Source organism: Agelaius tricolor, unplaced genomic scaffold (genome assembly GCF_023055355.1).
Source record: "Agelaius tricolor isolate 1412-34295 unplaced genomic scaffold, bAgeTri1.0.p SCAF_20, whole genome shotgun sequence".
Lineage (NCBI taxonomy): Eukaryota > Metazoa > Chordata > Aves > Passeriformes > Icteridae > Agelaius > Agelaius tricolor.
The window spans coordinates 3,392,130-3,413,306 of NW_027269280.1; the positions used below are offsets into that span (position 1 = coordinate 3,392,130).

General features: G+C 47.4%; 2 protein-coding genes across 3 annotated transcripts; one reads left to right on the forward strand and one right to left on the reverse strand.

The window, feature by feature from the left end:
* Positions 1–446: 446 nt before the first annotated feature.
* Positions 447–14,098, forward strand: TCTN1 (tectonic family member 1). The gene is made up of 15 exons (XM_071445107.1): positions 447–591; positions 2,145–2,265; positions 4,153–4,283; positions 4,646–4,812; positions 5,222–5,309; positions 6,221–6,330; positions 8,906–8,926; positions 9,336–9,461; positions 10,006–10,131; positions 10,466–10,548; positions 10,896–11,036; positions 11,337–11,493; positions 12,185–12,310; positions 12,648–12,792; positions 13,542–14,098. Exons 1-14 carry the CDS (start codon positions 447–449, stop codon positions 12,789–12,791), a joined length of 1,686 nt encoding a protein of 561 aa, XP_071301208.1. The 3' UTR covers position 12,792; positions 13,542–14,098.
* HVCN1 (hydrogen voltage gated channel 1) lies at positions 14,007–19,344 on the reverse strand. Of its 2 annotated transcripts, none has more exons than XM_071445108.1 (6): positions 19,268–19,344; positions 17,620–17,852; positions 17,049–17,153; positions 16,564–16,795; positions 14,651–14,763; positions 14,007–14,357 (listed from the first exon to the last, which is right to left on the reverse strand). In XM_071445108.1, exons 2-6 carry the CDS (start codon positions 17,815–17,817, stop codon positions 14,292–14,294), a joined length of 714 nt encoding a protein of 237 aa, XP_071301209.1. In that variant the 5' UTR covers positions 17,818–17,852; positions 19,268–19,344; the 3' UTR covers positions 14,007–14,291. The 2 variants fall into 2 exon arrangements, with proteins under 2 accessions (XP_071301209.1, XP_071301210.1); XM_071445109.1 differs by having other exon boundaries at positions 19,221–19,297.
* Between the last annotated feature and the right edge of the window lie 1,833 nt (positions 19,345–21,177).

Below are 21,177 nucleotides of genomic sequence, written 5' to 3' on the forward strand. Positions count from 1 at the left end.
CATTTCCCAATTTTTTTTATGTTTATATTTTTAAATGCGGGGCCTTCTAGGAGTTTTTGCCAAACCACTTTCGTGGGTTACACTTGGCCCGCTCCACCTGAACCCCTTCCCGTGGCTCAGAGGGGGCACCGACCCCTCATCACCACCGGGGCTGTTCCTGAGGGCGCTGGGTGCCACAGGCGGCCGCCTGGCACCACCACGACGGCCATATCCAGCCAGAACCCTACGCGTGGCCTCTCCCCGAGGCTCCCCGCGCTGGGGGGCGATGAGGGAGCCCGAGGGCGGCTGAACGAACCGCAGATACCCAGGGCCATGCCCTTCCTATGCCCGCCATGTTCGGGGCGCGGCCCTTCCCCTTCACTCGCCAAGTCTCGCGAGAGCGGGATTCGCCCTTCCCGTCATGCCCCGCGCGCCCTGGCAACGCGCCGTTGCTAAGGGCGGCCGCCATGGCGGCGCCGCCGCGGCTCAGGGCTTTCTGCGTCCTCATCCTCCTCCTCCTCCTTCCGCCGCCGCTCCGGGCGGAAGAGCCGGCCGATACAAGTGATGCCGCACAGGCGCGGGTCCGCAGCGCGCCGGCCCCGGTCACGGACGGTGGGTGCCCTCCGTGCGCTGCGGGCACCGGCGGCGCTCCCCGGCTGAGGGAGCCCCGCTGAGGCCTCCCTCGGGCATTCGGTCCTTGGCCTCCCCTTCGCATTGCGGTCGCCCAGGGCTGGCACACCTGCCCGGCTTCTGGTGGGGATCTCTGGGGCTCTCTGCTCGGGCACCCCGGGCAGCTGCAGCCGAGGCCGCTCGGAGCCTCCTCAGGAGGGCTCAGCCAGCCCCGAGCAGGCCCCAGGCCCCGGGCACGCTGATCCTGGCATGGACATCCAGAGCTGGGCATCCCACAGCCGGGAGGGTCCGTGGGGTGGAGGGCAGGGTCTGCTGCCCACCCAGCACTGCTCTGGGCACAGCGGCAGCTCGGAGCTGGCACAGGAGTGCCCTGGGTGTCCTTGGAGAGCTCCAGCACAGCCCGGGCTGGATGCACACTGTGCCCCAAGCGCTGTAGATACATTGTCATAAAATCAAAGCTCACAGAGTTTGGTTACTGTGTTCTCAGAAGGTGTTTCCCACTGTATAATTTGCTACACTTTGATGTCACTTTTATATCCTGGTGGTGTTGCCCTCAGCTGAGCTTTCCATGGGATGCTTGCCAAAGGAAAGCCACCCCAGTGCTACCTCCTAGGGAAAAGGGACTTAAATCCCTCATCTCACAGACATAACCTTGCAATCTAATCATCCATGTTTAAACTTCTCTGTTTACAGGGTGAGCTAAGGATCCAGGGCTAAGCTCAGCCAAGAGAACAGTCAGAACTCCAGAGATTCCAGGAAATACCTGGATGCTGTTCAGGTGGTCAGAGAACATCCACAGGGCCACAGGCAGCAGTCAAAGTGAAATAAAGGAATTAGTTATGAAATTATTCTTTGAATGTCTTTATTTTAAAACACTGGCCTTAATTTTCCTCATTCTGTGCTATTCTTAAGTCTAGATTAATTATAGAACAGCAACTCTCAAAAACAGTTCAGTAGAATAATATCTGTTCTTTGAATTTATAAACTTGAAGACCTCAGAGAGTTTGAAGAATTTGCCAAGTGTAATTTACTGAGCCAGTTTACAGAATTATTAGCATTTTGTCTGTGATTATGATATTTCACAGTATCTAAAAACAGAGAGAAAAAACAGTTTCAAAGAAGTCAATTATGGTTGTTTTGGCACATCAGGGAAATGTATTCCTGGCCCCTGAGCCATCTTCAAAACTTGTAAACATCTCTGCTCCTTCAAAATGTTTTATTTTTCTCCCTGATAAACTGAAACAAGCAGATAAACACACCTTGTTGGTACCTCTTATTTTTTTTTTTCCTCTGCGAGGCTGAGCAGATTTTCACACCTCCAAAATCCCTACTGGGTTTTGTTTCTCAGGGAACAGTTTTTAGCACGGCTTGGTTTTGTCCACGTGTTCCAAATAAATTTGCTCAGCAGCAGAAAAGATTCCTCTTAGAAATAACTTCAAGAAAACACGAATTTGGAGAAGGCTTTTGACCGCTAAAAAGCGAGGTGACAAGGGGAAGTGTCCCCGCTGCAGCTCTCGTTTCGCTCTCTGCTGCAGTTGCCAGGCTCTGTGTCTGCGACCTGCTGGTGGCACAGTGCGACACCAACTGCTGCTGTGACCCCGACTGCAGCGCCGAGGACTTCAGCCTCTTCACCACGTGCTCCATCCCCGTGGTCATGTGAGTGCAGAAATAACCAGAAAGCACAAAATCCTTCATTTGCCGCCTGTCCCCTCCCTGCTGTCCTTCCCCAGCCAGGCAGAGCAGCAAATCCGCCTCCCACCCAGTTCTCTCCCTCTCGTTCCCTCTTTCCTCCTGTTTCCCGGTGGGGATTTAGGTGGTGCTGCTTTTTTGGGGTAAGAATGATGCATCTTTAGACTTTGATCAATGCAATGTCTGGGAGTTAAAAAAACTGATCCCAAAGGACCAATCTGGCCACTGCTGTAGATCACCAGTTTTTATCAGCAAATTTATCAGTGACCTCTTTGATTACATTTATGATATCAGCTACACACCTAATCCATTCAGAGCTTGTTGAAACAGTGTGAGCATTTTTCTGACCCTAATTTTACAAGTCACCATCCCGACCTGCTCCCCCACTGCCACTTCACAAACAATAAAATGTAACATTATACCGAAAAAGTAAAGCCAGGAGTTGTTTCTTTGCTATTTAATCTGAAAACACCTTCACCCAACTTCATCTTCTCAAAGAGGAGTTAAGAAAGCTGACTTCAAAATAATAATGTGCAAAAAAATCTCTTGGTGACTTCTCAGAACAATAAGTGCAGCTTTTTCAACCCACCTTCTGTATAAATTATGCCAATCTGAGCACTGGGTTTATTCTTGGTGCTTTGGAATTTGAATTAGCAGTCATGCCAGACTGTGGTTTCTTATTGTTCTGGCACACAAAAGACTCCTGCTCCCCATTTATAGATATTTATATGGATCAGAAAGGTCTAATCAACACCCTCCTGAGTGACACTTTAATTGCCTCAGATGACTGTGCTGCCTTTGTCAACTAGAAATGCCTCAAATGAAATTGTGTTCTTTTGCCCAAATTCTTTTGTGTAAAATGTTTATTTTGCATGAAAAGCCAGGGGATTTTCAGTGTCTGCAGGTGTTGTGGGTCTCATTATTTACATCAGAGCTTATCTACATTTGCATATTTGTGTTATTCTGGCTGATCCCAATGCAGAGGCCGTGAGATCTCTGAAACAGCAGCAGAAGGGTTTGATTTATGGTGGGATCCTATTGGGTTTGATCCTATTAACAAATGACTCACCTCATGGAAGAGCTTAACTCCAGGCTTCAAAATTTCTGAAAGTCATTTCACTTCTCCAGGGCCTGTCCTCAGCTGCTCTGTGCTGCTAAAATCCAGTTTCAGAGGGATCATCAGCTGCAGTTTGTGGCATGTGGGGCACTCCAGAGCTGCCAGGCTCTGAACTGGCGCATTCTCCCATTGTCCTGCAGCTCCTGATGAGCCCATGGCACAGCCTTAAACACTTCTCCAAGACAGGCTGGGTTATTTCACCTCCTGTTCCTCTCTCTGCCATTTCTCTCACATCATCTCAAGCAGGAATTCTTCCCATTCCCTGCTCAAATTGAATATTATTCCAACATCCCCAGAACTGACCTGGTTTCCTGCTCTGACATCCTACTTGGGTGGTAGGAATGAAAGTGCTGCTGAGCTGTGTGTGGCCTCTGGTGCAGCCCTGCACTTTTGGGGTCTCAACCATCTGGATCCCACCCAATCTGACATTTTCTCTCTCATATTGTCCCTGGTTTTCCCTCCCCCAGTCTGTTTCTTACCTTCCTTCATGTGGCTGCTCACAGTTTCCTCTGCTGAAAAAAACATGTGGGAGAATTCTCTATTATTTATTACTAAGCACAGAGCATAAAACAATAGGAACCTTCTAAGGATGCACAATTGTTCTACAAATTATGCTAAATTCAGTAATTTCATGCTTTTAAAATTTTTCTGGTGCTGCCTCAGTTGATTAAAAGAACTTTAAAGTCTGGTCAACACTAACTTTGAGTGGATCATTCATTTATTTTGTGTCTTTGCAGAGGTGACAGCCAGCTGTGTAGTCAGAAGGCTGCTGTGTATTCTCTTGATGTTGAAGCAAATCCACCAGAAAGGATATTTAAATTAATTGACCAAGTAAATCCCAGTATTTTCTGCATTCATGCTACAAACTGTAAGTAGAGTTGTAGGCAATGTTAAGCATTGTGGTGTTATTATTTGTAAGCTCTTTAGGTACCAGAAAAAAAACTAAATTTAAAACTATTTTTATTTTATTAAACCTCTCAGGAAACTGGTAATTCTATCTGCTCACAGTCCTTATGTTGTGATCCTTTCACTTGTGAAAACATGAAATTAAACATCTGGTACTCTTGGTCTTGTCTGTTGGAAAAAACAAAATAGTTTGGGTTTTTTTTTTTTTGTAAATAATTTAGCATCCTAAATAAATAATGCTTAAAGTTGTCTCATTGTTACTAAGTATTGTTTCTGTATCTTTTTTTTCCCTTAAATTATCTCCTCCTCTAAATATTTTGTCAGATGAACAAGCCCTGTACCTCAAATCCCCTGAAATCCCAACTGCAGAAAATTTTGATGAGTTGCTTGACAAATTTGGAGGTGCTACTTTCAGTGCTGAGCCTGACAGCTGGAATTTGGATCCAGATGCTCAAAATCCCTCTGAGGCAAATGAAACTTCCAGATATGAGGTAAATTCTCTCTGATTCAATAGGAGGGAAATTATATTTGGTGCAATTAGTATTAAATTATTCCAGAAAGAAGAAATCAGCATTGTTTGCATCTGCTTTTAAATAATGCAGTTCTGCTGGAAGAAGCAAAATTTATATTGGTCTTTAAATATAGAAATGTAAAAAGAAAAATGTAATGTTTTGTGTTTAATTACTTAAAAAGTGAGCTAGATTTTTAAGATCTTTGAAAAATAAGGCACTTTTTTTCCTGCCATTTTCAGCATAAAGCTGTAGCAGTGACTGAAAAATTGCTGCACAGAGCATTATTGAGAGACCCTGTGGAAATAAATACTGCTTTTATTCATATTTGTTGTCAATAAAAATGGGCTGAACCACACCTGTGTACCTGACTGTGGCTTTTATTTGGCAGTATGGGGTTCCTGTCCAGACAGAGGATGCATTCCTGAGGCTGCCAAGTCCTGTTGTCTCTTCTTGGTGCTCTGATGCAAATCCTGCAGGTTGGAAAATACACTTGAGTCCCAAAGTTTTGCTTTTTAGGATTCTGTTCTTAGATCAGTCAGTCAGAAAGCTGGCACACTCCCCATGGAGAATTCAGCTAAGGATTCATAAACAGATGATTTTCAAATCTCTTCTGTTTCTCTGTTTTGTTTGGTTTTTTAAGACATAGAATGGAAATTGTGTTGTGTCTCTATTAAACATTCAAAGTGAGATAAGTAAATCCCTGAAAATCTTGTTAGAGGGTTGTTTATCCAACAAGAAAATGTCCTGTTTGGCATAAATGGTTTAAGCAAACAGCACAAGGGTGACACCCTGAGGGAGGAGGGGTTTGCACCAAGCCAGCCCTGGTGCAAAAAATAAAACTATTTTTATTTTATTAAACCTCTCAGGAAACTGGTAATTCTGTCTGCTCACAGTCCTTATGTTGTGATCCTTTCAGCCTTGGCAGCCTTGGCACCTTCCCTTTGCCCAGGGGCTCCTCTCACAAGTCAGATTTGCAGGCTGAGCTCTGCATTTTAACCTTGCACACAATTTCCTGAAAAAAAACCCCACAACCAAACCCACACCTGCATTTCCCAAAGCCCACTGCCATCATTAAATGTGGTCTCAGTCAGGGTGCTGATTACAGGACTGAAGTCTCTTGTGAAAGAAAAAAAAATCTTATTAAGAGATTCAAAAACTAAGTAATTTTCATGAAGCTTTTTCTATTTGTTAAGAAGTAATATTTTTTCTTATAACATTTTTTTGAGAATAGAAGTTTCATTCTTCAAAGCTCACATAAAACCTTATCTGCAATAGAGATGACATTTACTTTCAATTTTGCTGGTACTTGTATTGTTTTTCATTTATGCTTTTCATAATTGCTCTTTCATTTCCTCCAGTAATACTTGGTGACTTTTTTTTTTTCCAGGCTTTTTAGTAAACCAAGCCACAAAATGCATTAGATCAGTAAGTGTGGAAAAATGTGACAGCATTCAAGCACTTAGCATGTTGTTTTATATCAACTCCAGCATTTTGGCAGTAAGTATGATTTGAAACAGTGATATAGCTGAAATACTCATATTTTATATCTTTTACATCTGCAGGATGAAATAACTTCTGTTTACTGAGGGATATTGTGTTTTATTTGGATTTTTAAATTGTGAGTTGGGAAGAAATGTCTCCCTATACAGCAGATTTTATACAGAAAGCCTTTGGGAATGTTTTTACTTCAAGCTTTGGTAACAGAAGCATTTACTGTTCTCTACTTAGCAAAATATAAATAATATAGTCAAAGATAAAGTAGAAAATAATAGTTTTGAAGAGCCAAGGTCGTGGCACTGAGCTAGTGCAGTTTCTTGTTCCTGTGCATGTTCAGGCTTTTCCAAGAAGCCCATTTATCAGAACACATAATTCTAAGAAATCTGAGTTTTAAAGAGTTGCTAAACCTTTGTACTGCAAGGTAAACCTGTCAGGTTTAATCCTTTACATCTGCCCCTTTCCTCCAAGCCTCAGTTTTTGCTAGTGGGGGCTGACACAGCTTTCTTTATGCTCCCAGACAACATGACTGAGAGCAGGTTTCTTTGGATCCTGCCTGCTAAAATCCAGTCTGGGGCTGTTTTTCAAAGCTTTGCCTACTTTTTCATCCCTTTCTGACCTGGGGGATGGTGTCTTCTGTACAAATAAATCCCCTGTAAGGATATTCAGGAAGACAAAGAAATCACTCATGAAAAAAATGAAACTGAAATGCATCATACCTTAACCTGATGGCTCCTTCCAGAAGCTGGAGGTTGTAAAGAAACAGCAACCTCTTCACCATTAAAATTATTTTAATTTATGTAATTATTTAAATTCATTTAATTAGCAGTGAGTAACTGCTTAAAGACCCCTTCCAGGCTGCTCACAGATTGCAAAGCTCCCAAAGGCAAGGAAAGCCCACTAAGGACTTCACACCCTCACAGATGGGATCATTCTCCTGCTCCTTCAGGATCTCATTGAAATCAACCAAGGATTGCTCCCAAATGTTGGCTTTTGATCCTCCTGCTGTGGAAGAAGTGGAGAAAACCCTGCCTCAGAAGGGCTTTAAGTGTCTCCATGTCCTCCCAAAATTAGTTCTTGTTGGCTGCAGGACCAGAAAAGAGCAAGAGTGGCTCAGGCTGGGCTCCAGCAGCTGAGTGGGTTTGATTTAAAGATGAATTCCCTTTCCTGACTGGAAAATCCATAACCCCTTATCCCTGTGCTGCTTGCCAAGGTAATGGCTGAGCTTGGGAGGGGTCAGAGCTCTGCCCAGAGCACGCTGGGTGTCAGGAGGGATCAGCTGCAGGACCTGGAGGAGGCTGAGAAGCTGCCGGAGATGCTCTGCGGGAAGGTTCCCTTAGAAAAGGGAGCTGGAGGTGACAACAGGAAGGTGATGGCATTGGGACAGGGCGGCCACAGGGCAGAGCAGGAGCGCTCCCGGTGCCAGCAGGTGGAGCTGCCGGCAAAAAAACGGCAAACCAGTAAGAGAGGGAGCCTTACTGGGAGCACTGGGACAGCGGGTCCCACAGAACGCCCCATCCCCAGCATCCCACCCTCCCTGCCTGCACGGGCGGCCGGAGTGAGAACAACGTTTGGGAATTGCTGCAGATAAACTCTGCTCTGTGCCTGGTCAGCAGATCCAAGGAGGGCTGGGGATTCCTGGCATGTCCCAGCAGGATCCTCACACACACCACGCTCAGTGAGTTGGAGCTGCCACAGCAATGAGCTGGTCCTGCCTTTTCTGGGGGGGAGCTGGGGCAGCAGCGTGGCTGCAGTGCTCTGAGTGAGCTCCAGCGACAGCATCCATCACCCCAGGCATGACAAACTGAACTTTAGGAGTGGTGCTCACTCCTCCTAGCACCATTCCCTGAAGGATGAGTCTAATCTTTATTACAGAGATTTTTATTCATCCAGCTCATTCTGATGGCTGGGCTGTACTTGGGATGATGAATGTGTGACAAACTGTACCTGCACCACCTTCAGCTCTGCAGCTCCCAGGAATGTGTTCCCTGCTGGGACAGGAGATGAGTCACTGCTCTCAGTATCCCATCATAATTCTGCAGAATTGCTTCATGATCAGAGTCCAAGCCTTGGTCCCTTCCCAAAGATGTGACCCAAACATTCAGAAAAGTAAAACCTTTGACAAAATTGTACTCCATGGGAGTATTTTTACCTGACTGATAACCTTGGTCTGACATTTTTGCCTTTCCATGAAATATTTCTGGTGGATATTTTTCAGTGGGGCAACTGTATAACTGCATAAGAGAGATACTTGCTTCTCTTTTATTGGTTTAGAGACCATGAAACTATGGAACAGGCCAACAAAAGCTCTTCATTTGGGAAGCACAGCCTGGCAGGTTTCCTAAACTGGTGGTCTCTGAATAATTCTAAAAGTCAGAAGAAGGAGGGGATTGGATTGTGACAGTTCTTTTCACACTTCCTGGATACTCTGCTTTATATAAAATTAACTCCACAACATAAAAGTTATTGTTATGAGAGAGAGTTAAATAGACAAAGCCTTACCTGCTTTACTTGACTGCTACATGCAATAGGTCAGATCTTTGCTACTGCTTTAATTTGTCCTTTTATTCTCCCTCAGGTGCCCAAATCAAGTCAGATGGTAAGTATCCTTCTAAATTAGTTGGAAGAGCTGTGGGCAAAATTCTTATTAAGTTATAGTCAGTGGGAATTTTTCACTGATTGATCAAATCTTTACATTTAAAAAATTACATCATTTGCTATCAGTAATGATACTTAGCAACTCCAAGATAAAATGCTGCCTGCAAATACTCAAGCCTGATACATTCCTCTCATATAAAACTCCCTTTTTTCAAGAAAATCTCTTTTTTATTTAAACCCAGACCCTTTGGTTGAGCTTCAGCAGCACTTGTAACACAGCAGTTGTTCAGAGAATTACTGCATGCTGTTGCTGTGGAACAGAACCCAGAAAGGTCACAAATATAATAACACAGAAAAAGCCAAAATTAATTATACCCAGTGTTCAGAGCTGACATGAGTCTGTTTTCCAGGTGAATATTACTGTCCAGTCCATAGCTGTCCAGTCTGTGAATGGAATGAGGACTTTCCTGAGCAGTGGTGAAGCCCTGAGGCTCCCCATGGTTTTGGATGGACTGTGCATCAATGCAGTTCTTGGGGTAGGTCTGGCAGCCTTTTCCTGCTCAGAGCTGATGGAAAGCATCAAATCACTTCTGATTCCCAAACTGCAAAGCTGTCAGGAGGCCTTGCAGCTTCCATATATTGTGACATCTCCAAAGTAAATGTCATGGGAGAAGCACTGATTTTGAGTAAAAGAGAGTGTTTTGCAGCAAAATAATAACTCTGTGCAATACAACATGGAGCCAGGCTGAAATCCTGGTCTTACTTCTGTGTATGTGGCAAAACAGGCAATGATGTGAGTTTAGAATTTACTTTATGCTTGGGACAAAATTATTTCAGAGAGAGGAATAGATGCTGCACATCATCATTTTTAAAGTAGATGAATATTGTGTCTGTACTTAGGTTTATCAAGAAGTCAGTTGTGAAGAGGCTCCAGCCTCTAGAGGACAAAATCCATCCCCACCCTGGAGCTGAGTTTCTTAAGCAAGGAAGAAAGAAAATACTTGCATGGTTTAATTTTTTTTTTTTTTAGTTTCTCTTATGTATTTATTCAAATTAATATCTAAAATGTTTAATTTTCAGGTGAATTATCACATTACCCACACAGACACAGGAGAAATAATAGAAGCAGCTGCTGCTTTTGTCTTGGGGGCAATTAGCAGAGAAGCACTTTCAATAGAGCAGAGCTTTGAAATCAGCTTCACTCAGGTAACTGTGGAGATGTCATGGGTGACTTGGTAAAAGACATTTAATTACAAAACTTATTAAACTTGAATCAGAACAATTGTTAGCAGCAAGGTAAAGCAGAACTTGCCCTGGATGCCCAGATGAGGCAGCATTTCAGAGCTGGGCCATGGAGGCCTTCAAAATCTGTCACATTTACAAGCCCCAGCTTGTGACTGTAACAGAGAAAGCAAAGCCTTACTTACAGTTTTGTCCTCATCATTCAAGGCAGGTCATAATCCTAAAATAACTGAAATATTTCTGTGTTTTCCAACCACTTCAGTGCAGGATAAGAACTAATGCTCTGTTTGCATTGCAGGAAAACACACAGCCAGTTCCTCTCAGTGGCAATCCTGGTTATGTTGTTGGGCTGCCTGTCAGAGCAGGATTCCAGCCTCAAGGATATCCTTTCCCTGCTGCATTTCTGTTTGCTGCACTTGCTCTGCTCCATCCTCACAAAGCCTTTCTAGCACGGACATCTATGAAATACATCTGTTCTCTGCCAAAAATAAAAATGTGCTTTTCTGGCTGTGTTTGAGGAGGGAATGACTCAGTCCTGACTGCAATCTCCTGGGACTCTGTACTGAGGTACATTTAGCCCTCCATTGCACACCCTGGTGCTTTTTCACACTGGGACAGGAATCTGGAGCCATTATAGCATTTGCAGCTATATTTTAAGGATATGATTAAGGATTCTTTTTTTGTCCTGATATCCATCAAGCATTTAATTTCCCTTAACTGTGTGTTACATCTGGCATCATTCAGAGTAGTAACAAACACAGCCAACTCACCATTCTGCACAGCACATCCACCCAGGACTGCCTGGCAGCACAGGGAGCCAGAGCCCCAGTATTATTTGGTTATAACATGATATCAGGCTGCAAGTTACGGTAAGAAATTATTGGGTTTTTTATATTTAATGCTTTTAACCCTCTGACAACCCTTTCCCTTAGGCTCTGTTCGGGTCCTGGGCCATTTATAAAGCTGGAGGAATATTGAGAATAGAGTATTTAATTATAAAAAATGTCATTTAATTAACAATGGTCTTTCTCTTGGAAAGATTGTGTACATTAGCAACTGTAGCCAGAAGGCTTGAACAGAGCAGAGAGCAAGGACAAACGATGACTGTGCCAAACCAATGGATTTTGCTGTAACTCATCTTTTTTTTTTTTTTTTTTTGTTTCTGGAAGAATTACAGCAGCTCTGAAATGCCAGCCTTTGGCTCAGACCCTCCTTGATGTGCTGAAGGGCCAAAGCTTTCCTGAGTACGTGGCCTCATTTGGGAATTCTCAGGCCCAGGATGTGCTTGACTGGGTGCCAATAACTCAGCTCCACATCTCAGAACAGGTGAAGTTCAACCACTCCCACCCCTCCACCCTCACGAGATCTGTGCCTGTGCTGCAGCATCAGCTCAGCTTCACACCCTAAAAATGCAGGAACCAACTGGAAGAGAAAATGGGGCTGGGAATGCAGAAATAAGCTGGAAGAAACTCATGGAATATTCACAGAGGGTTTCATTCTTGCTGTAGAAGTTATATTTAATCAAGCTGGTATCCAGGCACCTCAGCTATGGATCAGGGCAAAATACTGGGTAGGAAATGAATTGTTTAAACATAGGTTGGAGAGTTGTTCTTCTAAGGATGAAGCACCAGAGGTGACAGAGGGAAGGAACAGAATCAGGGTTTCCCCTCCTAATCCAGGCCAGGGTAAGAGAGAGAGAAGCACAATATCACAATAGAAGACTGTGGATGGTCTCTTGCATGCTTCTGCAGCTAAAGAGTGAATGGTTTCTGTAACCAGAAATGTGAGAGTTCAAGGAGAAATGCCCAAAAATATTTAACATTGTAGCCTTCAAAATTCTGCCCTGGCAGAGTTCAGGATTTTGTCCTGCCCAGCAACAGTGCAGGGTCCATCTGCTCTGGTAACCTCCTCAGTGAGCTTTGTGGGGACATTCTACCCTTTTAATAACATGAATAATTAATTACTGTGATGGTTTCTGCATAAGGCAGACAATGAGATGATTTCTCACACTTTGCAGAGCTCATGCCAAATACCTGTGTCACTGGAAATAGAAGTGAAGTGGACTAAATACGGATCCCTGGTCAATCCACAAGCCAGGATAGTGAATGTTACAGCCACAATCACTAGCACCACACTGAAGCAGGTATGTAATTAAATTACAGGATTTCAGATAAAACAAGTGGCTTGTTTTCCTTGGGTATCAGCTGTGTGACAATGACCCAGATAATCTCATTATCTAAAGGCAGCACTTCACATTAGAATGTATTTACACCCAGCAGTTCTCTTCCAGCTCAAACACAGCTGTGGGCTCCTTGCCAAAACACACTTCAATAAAAATCTATATAGCATTTATGGAAAGAAACATGGAACTACATAGAAAAGGAAAAAAAAAAGCCTTTTTAGCAAATATAATCCAGACCAAATAAATGATTGTACAAATAGAAAACTGAAGCTAAGTCCTGTTTGTATTTTCATTGCAGCTTCCCTCAGGAAGGGAAAGGATAATTCCTATAACAAGTTCTGTGGTTTTCACTGATATTTCTTCACCTGCAGAGCCAAGCTACAAAGCTTGGCCCACCATTAACATCAAGTTACCCTTTGACTTTTTCTATCCCTTTGTCTAAGGTAAGCATGCATAAAAACCCCCATATTTCTGCTTTATCTTATTTTTAGTCCATTGTTTATCCTGTGACTATGATGGGCCACCATTTTTTTCTAAGTTGTAGATGCTGGGCTAAATTTGGCTAAGAGAGGAAGGGTGAGACCTTGTGAGGGTTCTCAGAAGGTTTAGGGTGAAGAAACCTCCCTGAAGTGGAAAGTACCCAATTATAACTGTGCAGAGAGGACAAAGGTTGCAGTTTGAACTCGCTGGTGGCTCTGGCCCAGCCCCAGCCTGGCCAGCAGAGGCAGGAGGGGAAGGGAAGGGCACAGGGACACACAGGGAAAGCAAGTTCATTATCCCACAAGAGCAGAGCTAAATTGCTAATTAAACTCATCATGTGCTATTAGATAAGGCCTCTGCTTTATCTCCTTGCATAGATGAATAAGCTACATATTTCTGGCTATTTCCCCCACACCTCTAATTAATTACCTTTTGTAAAAAACCTGAACAGTTGAGTTGTAGTTTCAGTGGCCCCTCCAGCTGAGTGGGCTGAAATCCATAGGAGACACCTGCTGCAGTCACCATCTCTCAGAATTCCCACTTCTTAAATCTCCCTCTTCAGCTCTCAAACAGCCTCTCCACAGGGACACTCTAGCACCTGAAAAAATTCAAGCACCAGCCTGGCCCTTTAGAATTTGCTTCTTTATGGCTTTTCTGGAGTCTGACTGTTCCCAGCAGTGCACTCACCTACATCTGTTCTTACACATTACAGTTCTTTTGATCCATGGATTTATGAGCTGTGGGGACAAAGAACTTTGCAGCCCCAAGGGCTGTGAGGGAGCAGTGAAAAGGGAAGAGAAGATGAGGGAATGCAGAATCAAAACTGGGATCTGCTGCTGGAACAAGGCATTGTTTGACGTAAGATGGCACATGTTTGCCTCTATTTTGGGGCTGATTTCTTTGTCAGGGAAAGGAGTGGTGTGTTGGTGTTTCTGAAATGAATGTTATATAAATAACAAAGTGGCACAAGCAGCAACAGAAATGAGGAAACTACCAACAGTATGAAAAGAATGGTTGGCAAAGAGATGTATTGATGATGAGCAGGCAGCTGGTGGAGAAGAAATTACCTGTTCAGCCTGGGTTGTTATCATTTGTACTGCAAGTTTGCTGCAAATAAAGAATGTTATCACAGATAAAAAAGAAATTATTTTAAATAAGTGGTACTTTTCTGGATGTATAGCTTGTAAAGATGTGTCTTTATTAAATTATTTTTCAGTTTTGACTGTACAACTGTACAAGAATGGAAAAAAAACTTACTGTTTACAGGGACTGTGGGTGATTAATTTTCCAGTAGAACTATTTTTGCCATCCCAAGGTCTGATCAAAGCGGGGTCAAATAGAAAACATTTATAGAAAACACAATCAAGAGGAAGCAAAGAGACAGAAAAACCTTTCAGGTCAAGCTGGCAGATTCCAACACTGCAATCTTCAAGCAGAATTCCCATCTTGGAAAACTGGCCTCTTATTTTTGCTGGCTGAGGAGTCCATGCTGTTTCAATATGTTATTCAGCCTCTCGATTTCTTGCTCCTGTAGGAGACAAAATTCAAATCGTGAACAGCCTGCAAACAACTTCCCAGGTCTTCCCACTGCTCTAATGTATCTCCTGCTGCAGGAAAACAGCACAACCTGGCCAGAAGAAGTAGGACAGAGGTAGGGACATCATTCCTCTGAGGAGGAGCAGCCCAGGGAGGCACAGGCAGGGCTGTGCTGCTCCAGCCCAGCTCACCCCACACTTTCCCATGAGGAAACCAAGCCAACAGTGCCAACCTTGCACAAGGATCACCATGAGCAGGTAAACCCAAATTAAAAGTGTTTTTTACCTTCTCCAAACAGCTGTGCTCCAGTTGTTCCACCCTCGTGGCAAGTTTCAGGTTTGCTTGCTTTAACTTGGACAGTTGTTGCTCCGAGCGGGTCTTCACCGATAAAATGATTCCTGTGGAACAATTCACAGGGGGTTTGCTTGACATTGTAAAACAGCCACCAGCAGGAGTTCACAGCACACAGGCTCTGTGCTCAAGGAGTTAAACGTGTTCCTCTCCAGCTCAGCTTCTGTCATCCTCAACCACCCTTCCCAAGTGCTTTCCTTAACGAGGAAGGGTTTTAAATCAGCCACCGGAGGGATTTGGATACCCATACTCTGCTGGGGAGAGGCAGCCCGGCCTCAGAGCTGAATTAATCACTCTGACTGTCACTCAATTCCTGCATTTGCTCCCTTGGCAGAGCCCTGGGGTGCAGCTGGGGCAGCTTTGCTGTGTTTTAGCAGTTTTAGGTGTGACAGCAGAGCAAGGCCTGGCCCACAGGGCTCCTCCACCCCCTGGGCCGATCACTGCGGCCTGGCAGAACAGGACCTGGCACATCCTCAGGTCCACAGGGCTGTGGCTTCACCTTGCTCAGCTGCAGTGAGAGCAGGCAGTGTCTCCTCATGGCAGAGGTGTCACTTCTCTATGAGCACCATTTGGTGATCCCATGTCAACTCAGCCCCCGCACTGAAGGCGTTTTCTTCCCACAAAGATAAAACAAAGCAGCTCGATGAGAGCCTGAAGAACATCACGTTCTCCCTCCTGCCACAGCTCCTCGGGGTCATGGCTGACTCCAGTGCTCCAGGCACCCCTTTGGGCTCTGGGGGTTCAGTTCTCCGAGGACAAAGCAGCACTGCTGCTCATTTGCATTGATAACATCGGCAGGAGCCGTGCCCAGGCACTGACACCCAACACCCCAGCGTGGGGCAGATTCCCTTTGTCCCTCTTTGCTGCAAGCAGGTGGACATTGCATAAAGCTTGGCAGGGAGCCTGGAGCACCCGAGGATGAGGGGATTTACCCATAATTGCAGTCCTGGCTTTCTGCCGTGGTTCCCACAGCCCCACACAAATGCAGTTTCTCTCTGACTTTCACTCTGAACTAAGGAAAGCCGCAAGCTGCTCTCACATCTCTCTTCTTTCTGGCTGCAGCTGCCGACCAGGCACCTTCTCCCCATTGAAAGGTGCTGAGGGCAATGGGCACAGCCCCAGCAGTCCCCTCTTCTGATCCCAGCTGTGTCAAATGTGGAGCTCCCACCAAAAGTGACACTGGACAGAGCTTGAGCTGAGGTTTCACGCAGGAATTTGAGATCGTTCATTGCCATATTCTTTGGAATCCCAAAATTCCTTCCTCAAGAAGGAAGAAAATGTTTGCAGCTATGCTTGTTTCAGCTATATCCAAATTTATATCTATTTGCAAGAGGTACAGCACTGAAGTCACTAAAGCCTGATTTGGGGACATTTTCTATTTCTTTTTTTTATGGCAAGCCCTTTGAATTCAAGCAAGAAAGATCTAGAGTAAGATCAGGACATTCCCTGCAGCATCCCTGGAGGGGATAATGGAGTCACAGCAGAACAGAGCATTAAAACCTACTCTGCTGTAGCAGCAAATTCAGGAAGACAGGGCCTCCCCTGCCAAAAGGATCCTACAAAGGAAATTCAGAACATGAGCCATCCCTCTCCAGGAGAGGGGTGCAGGAACAGATAAGGGTTTTTTTTAGGGGGAATGTGCCTGGCTGCCATGCACCTGAGGCTCCACACCAACACAAGCAGCAGATTGTCACTGCTCCAAAGAAATGGCAGCCTGATTAAAGTTCCATACAGGTGGAACTCTGAGTTCACTGGGAGAGCAAAACCCCTGGGGCTGGGTTTGAGAAAGGAACAAAGCCCAGGTGATTCAGGGAAGTTTGGCAAACACAGCCCAGCCCTGCACCCACCATTGATGATCCGGGCCACCCTCCAGAGGCGCAGGAGGATCAGGAGCCCCACGGCCTCGAACTCGTGCTCGCGGAAGATGAGGACGATGTCGAGGATGAAGGACACGACGACAACGATCCCATCCAGCACCTCGAACTTGTGGTGGAAGAACTCCCGGCGGTAGACAAAGACTTTAAACCCCACCTCAACCAGGAAGATGGTTAAAATGGACAGGGAGAGGTAGTGGAAAACCTGGAAAAGAGCACAAGTTTAAGGCAGGAAGACCTGCAGAGTGCACAGAGGCAGAGCAGCCTGGAAAGCCTCTGCTGCTTGAGGGCACCTCTGGGTTGCCTCTACAAGGAGAAGGGCTGAGGACTTTTCTTCCACAACCACCGGCTCAGCAAGGCTGGAAGTCCAGGTCCTGCTTTGCCCAGCCTATCCAGAGAGTTTTGAGACACCAAAGGGAGGGAACTGCTGTTCATGTTGACACTTCCCCACATTTTACCTTTGGGGTTATATTATATCTGTCCGGAAGAATGATTTTCAAATCCATAAGCAATTCCCCAAGAACCAACAAGGCATCCAGGATCACCAAGCAGACAACCCCAATCTGTTGGAGGAGAAAAACCAACATGAATCCCATGCCAGCACAGACAGATGAGCAAGAGAAACCAATGTAACCCTTCAGACAAACACACCCTGATGCCCACAGCCCTGATTTGGCTGGTTGTGTTTCATGGAGCTTTCCATTGCTCCCACTCCTGCTGCCCTGAATGGTGGGATATTCCACATGGAACCACCTGCCTCCCCACTAGACCCCACTTGGCGTGGAGGGCTCGGGGAGCGGGAGGAGAGCACATGCCAGAGCTGTGGTGATTGTGCACTGGGGCTTGTCTCCTCTCAGGGGACATCTGCACCTGAAGCAGAGCTGCTCTGTTCTGACACGACAGCTCAGCTCAGCAGCAGCTGCTGCTCTTTGCACCGTGGGGTTCATGACCTCAGTGCTCTCCCTGAGCTCTGTCCCACAACAGCTCTGCTGTCACAAGTGCCCTCGGCCTGGGTTTGTTCTGCCTCACCTGAAACCTGTGAGAGCTGAAGAGCTTTTTCATCATGTACTGGAAGGAGATGTGTCTCCTGGGGGGCTCCAGCTTGATCTCTCCATCTGGCTGCTTCTCCCCAGCCTCCTCCTCCTCCTCCTCCCATTTCCGATAGTCGTTGCTCCATTGCACGGGGTCATCGCCCACCACCGTGAAGTGCTTCAGGTACCTGGACATGGCTCTGGATCAAGCTGGCATCACCCTGCCAACGTCTGAGGGACAAGAGCAGAGTGTCACCTCCCCGTTTGGGGCTGGCCAAGGATGCCAAATCTTGCTTTTTTCACCCAGCGAGGGTGACAAGAGCGTGACATTCCGACACAGCTGGCTGAGGGGAAGTTGCTTCATGGTGATACCGCTGGTTTTGCATCACCTCCCCCGGCACCACGCGGAGCCCCTGCTGCCTTCCCAATTCTGTTTGCACCTCACTGTGCTGCTCTACAACAAGGAACTTCCTCACAAGGTATTTCCAAACTTCTCCAAACAAAGCATTGATTACAGGAGCAAAAAGCTCCAGCCCTTATCTGGCACCTCGTGATGGAGGTGGGGGCAGCTGCCCTTGTGTTTCTAACACTGACCCAGGGAAGCTGTTGGTCAAGCTGACCCCAGCATCCTCACCCTCCAGCCACACTGCCAAGATGAGGAACTGCCATAATTTCCCTCCATTAACACCAATGACACCCTGTCATCTCAGCCTTTGCAGGCAAATTAGGCAGGTGATGCCCACATTCCAACCTGGCAGGTGAGTGACATTGTCCTCCTCATCTCCTATGTCCAGGGCTGACCTCACCCTTGGGCATCCTGGCTTCAGCCCATCCCTGTGGGTACCCAGTGAGGGGCAGGACAATCAAACCAAGCTCCTGATGAAGGCCACGCTCCAGCCATGAAAACCATATGAGTGAAACTCTGAGTACACTGGAAGAGCAGACCCGATGGGCCTCCAGATGGGCTGTGTGGCTGGCTGCAGGAGAGGCTCTCGTGTTCTTATCACAACCCCACCAGCCTCCCTTCCTCTTTGGGCAGCCCTGCAGCCTTGGCCCACAAACCCTCCGAGATCCGCTCCTGCCGCCAGCACGTCCCCATCCCGCTCTGCGGGCACCCGTCCTTGCCAGAGCCGCAAGCCACCCTTGGCCCCTGGTGCCACCACAGGTCCGCCCGTGCCCCCGGGCTGCTCGCCCTCTCCGCGACTCCCCGGGGCCGCGGTGGGCTCCGCTCCCAGCTCCGGCCACCTCGTCACCTGCCGGGAGGAGGGAGCCGGTCCCACGGTGCCGTCACAGGGGCAGCACCTTCGTTCTCCGCCACCGGGCGCCGAGCGGAGCCCGCGGGGAGCGGCCCCGGGCACGGAGCCCCCTGCCCCGTGCGGGACGGCCTCGGGGCTGCCGCGGGGCCCGGAGCCGCCGGCGGACGGAGCATCCAGGACCCCGGGGCTTCCCAACCTCCCCCGTCCCCAGCACTGACCGGAGCGGCCACGGCGTCGCCCAGAGCAGACGGAGCCCGGGGCCGTGGCGGGACCCCGAGGAGAAGGACGTGGCAGCCCCGGGAGGGTCCCGCTGTCCCCCCCCCCCACCCCGGCCCGCACCCACCGGGTCGAGCCCCGGGATCCTCCCGGCCGCCCCCCGCTCCCCGGTACCGTGCGCGTCCCGGCTGCGCCCGCCGCCTCCCGCCGCCTCCCCCGGCCCGGCTCCGCCTCCCCCCGGCCAGGGGCGGCCCCGCCGCCTCCTCCCCACCTCGCCCCGACGGCTCCCCGAGCCAGGCCCCCTTCCATCCCCGACATTTCCTATTTCCGCAGCCTTTTTCCTCCAGGCTGCCCGCACCTCGTCCCTCCGAAACAGGACAGGCCGGATGCAGTTTAAACTTTTTTTTTTCCAATGTTTTTAAACTTTCCCCCCATCACACGCAACAACGAGCAAAGATCCAAGAGAGTCGCAAATTTAAATTGTGACTCTGCCGCTCCCAGTGAGAGCTGCTGAGCACGGACACAGATTAGTCCCATGAAGTCCAGGGATCAATGTGAGCTGTAAGATCCAGGAATCAGGCCTGGATTAATCTGCCTCCTTTTATAAGCTCTTGTCACAGCCTCTTCATGGTTAGGGTTCCTCTCAATCTCTCAAACACAAACTGGTTTGGGAAGTTCTCAGAAAAATTCAGCTGTGAAACGCACCCGGGACCCACCTCTGTGGCACCTCTGCTGGGACAAACTGGAAATATTCCTAATTTTCTTCAAAGAATAAACATCTCTCCAGTTCTTCAATTCTAAAATCCAAAGGTATTTCTTTCTTTGAAAGGATTTCCTCCTAGAGAGTGCTTAAATCTTTTCCTGCAACTGAAATATTTCCTAGCACCTCATCCCAAAGCACACATCCCTGTTCTCCTTCCCAGGGCGATGGGGAATGAGCACAGGTGAGACCCTCCTGGAGCTGCAAACCCCCATCCCTCAACCATCACCCCAAAACAGCGACTTACAGACTCTGGAGTGGGACACCAAAGGCACAGCCCTGGACCCATGGCAGGGAGGTTTAGCCTGGGGCTTCCCAGTTAATTTGGGCATTTTGGCTTCAGCAGAGTCCAGTAAACAGCAATCAGGCAATGGGGGAAGAGCTGCACCTGAGAGCTCATCAGATCCAGCCCCTTTTGGGTGAGGACTGTGGGGTTTAGGGAGAAAACCCCCACCATGAGGGGTGTGTGCAAAAATCCCCGTGTTCCCCTGTGGCCTGAGCTCTGCTGGGGACCAGGTCCTGATGCTCCAAGAAAAAGTGATGCGCTGTTGTTGTTGTTGAAGTCAGCCTGACTCGGAGCTGAACACAGCAACAGCCCTGACACATCCAAAGCAAACCAGGAACAGGCAAAGATGACCTGTGTGGAAAACCAGCCTTTGCACAGCTGGGTGGCAAGGACAGACTTCACCTTGGAGAAACCAGAGAAACACCCCAGTGCCTCGAGGGCACCCAACATGAGAGTGCCCCACATCTCACCACACTGTCCAGGGCACACGACAGGGATTGAAGAGAATTTGGATTTACCACAATTTCCTGCTACCTGTTGTGGAGACCTCTGGCACAGCCTAGTGCCCCTCCCCACCCAATCCATTCTTTGCACCGTTCACAGAGCTCTGGGCCAGCAGGAACTGGTGTTGGGCTGTGGGGACACAGGCCTTGGGAGACTCACAGCTGCTCTGGCCATTCCTTGTGTCAGCTAGAATATTCCTGCAAGTACCATTATGGGAAAAAAAATCACAATCAGCATCTACTCCTTCTCTCTTCCTCCAGTGACCAAAACAACCCAACCCCAACCAATGGACATAAAAATGTGCCTGAGCTGTTGGTTACAACTCAAAGCAGGAGCAGCCCCTTCCCTTCCCTTCCCCCTTCCCTTCCTCCAGGGATCCTGAGGAATGACCCAACCTCAGGGAATGCAGCCAGGCAGAGAACACAGCCCAGAATAGGCACCTGTGTCACCGAAACCGTGTTTGGGGAGAGAAGAAAACAAGCCACAGAGGACAAAGGTGTGGCACGGATGGCGAGGAGAGGTGACAGTGTCCCT

What these genes read in the sequence shown, in the direction of transcription:
- TCTN1 (XM_071445107.1), top strand. Translation starts at nt 447, where the DNA reads ATGGCGGCGCCGCCGCGGCTCAGGGCTTTCTGCGTCCTCATCCTCCTC. An exon ending in CTGCATTCATGCTACAAACT is followed by an intron (nt 4,284 to 4,645) that starts GTAAGTAGAGTT and finishes ATATTTTGTCAG; the next exon opens with ATGAACAAGCCCTGTACCTC. An exon ending in ATGAAACTTCCAGATATGAG is followed by an intron (nt 4,813 to 5,221) that starts GTAAATTCTCTC and finishes TTTATTTGGCAG; the next exon opens with TATGGGGTTCCTGTCCAGAC.
- HVCN1 (XM_071445108.1), bottom strand. Translation starts at nt 17,817, where the DNA reads ATGTCCAGGTACCTGAAGCACTTCACGGTGGTGGGCGATGACCCCGTG. An exon ending in TCAGCTCTCACAGGTTTCAG is followed by an intron (nt 17,154 to 17,619) that starts GTGAGGCAGAAC and finishes CTCCTCCAACAG; the next exon opens with ATTGGGGTTGTCTGCTTGGT. An exon ending in GATATAATATAACCCCAAAG is followed by an intron (nt 16,796 to 17,048) that starts GTAAAATGTGGG and finishes GCTCTTTTCCAG; the next exon opens with GTTTTCCACTACCTCTCCCT.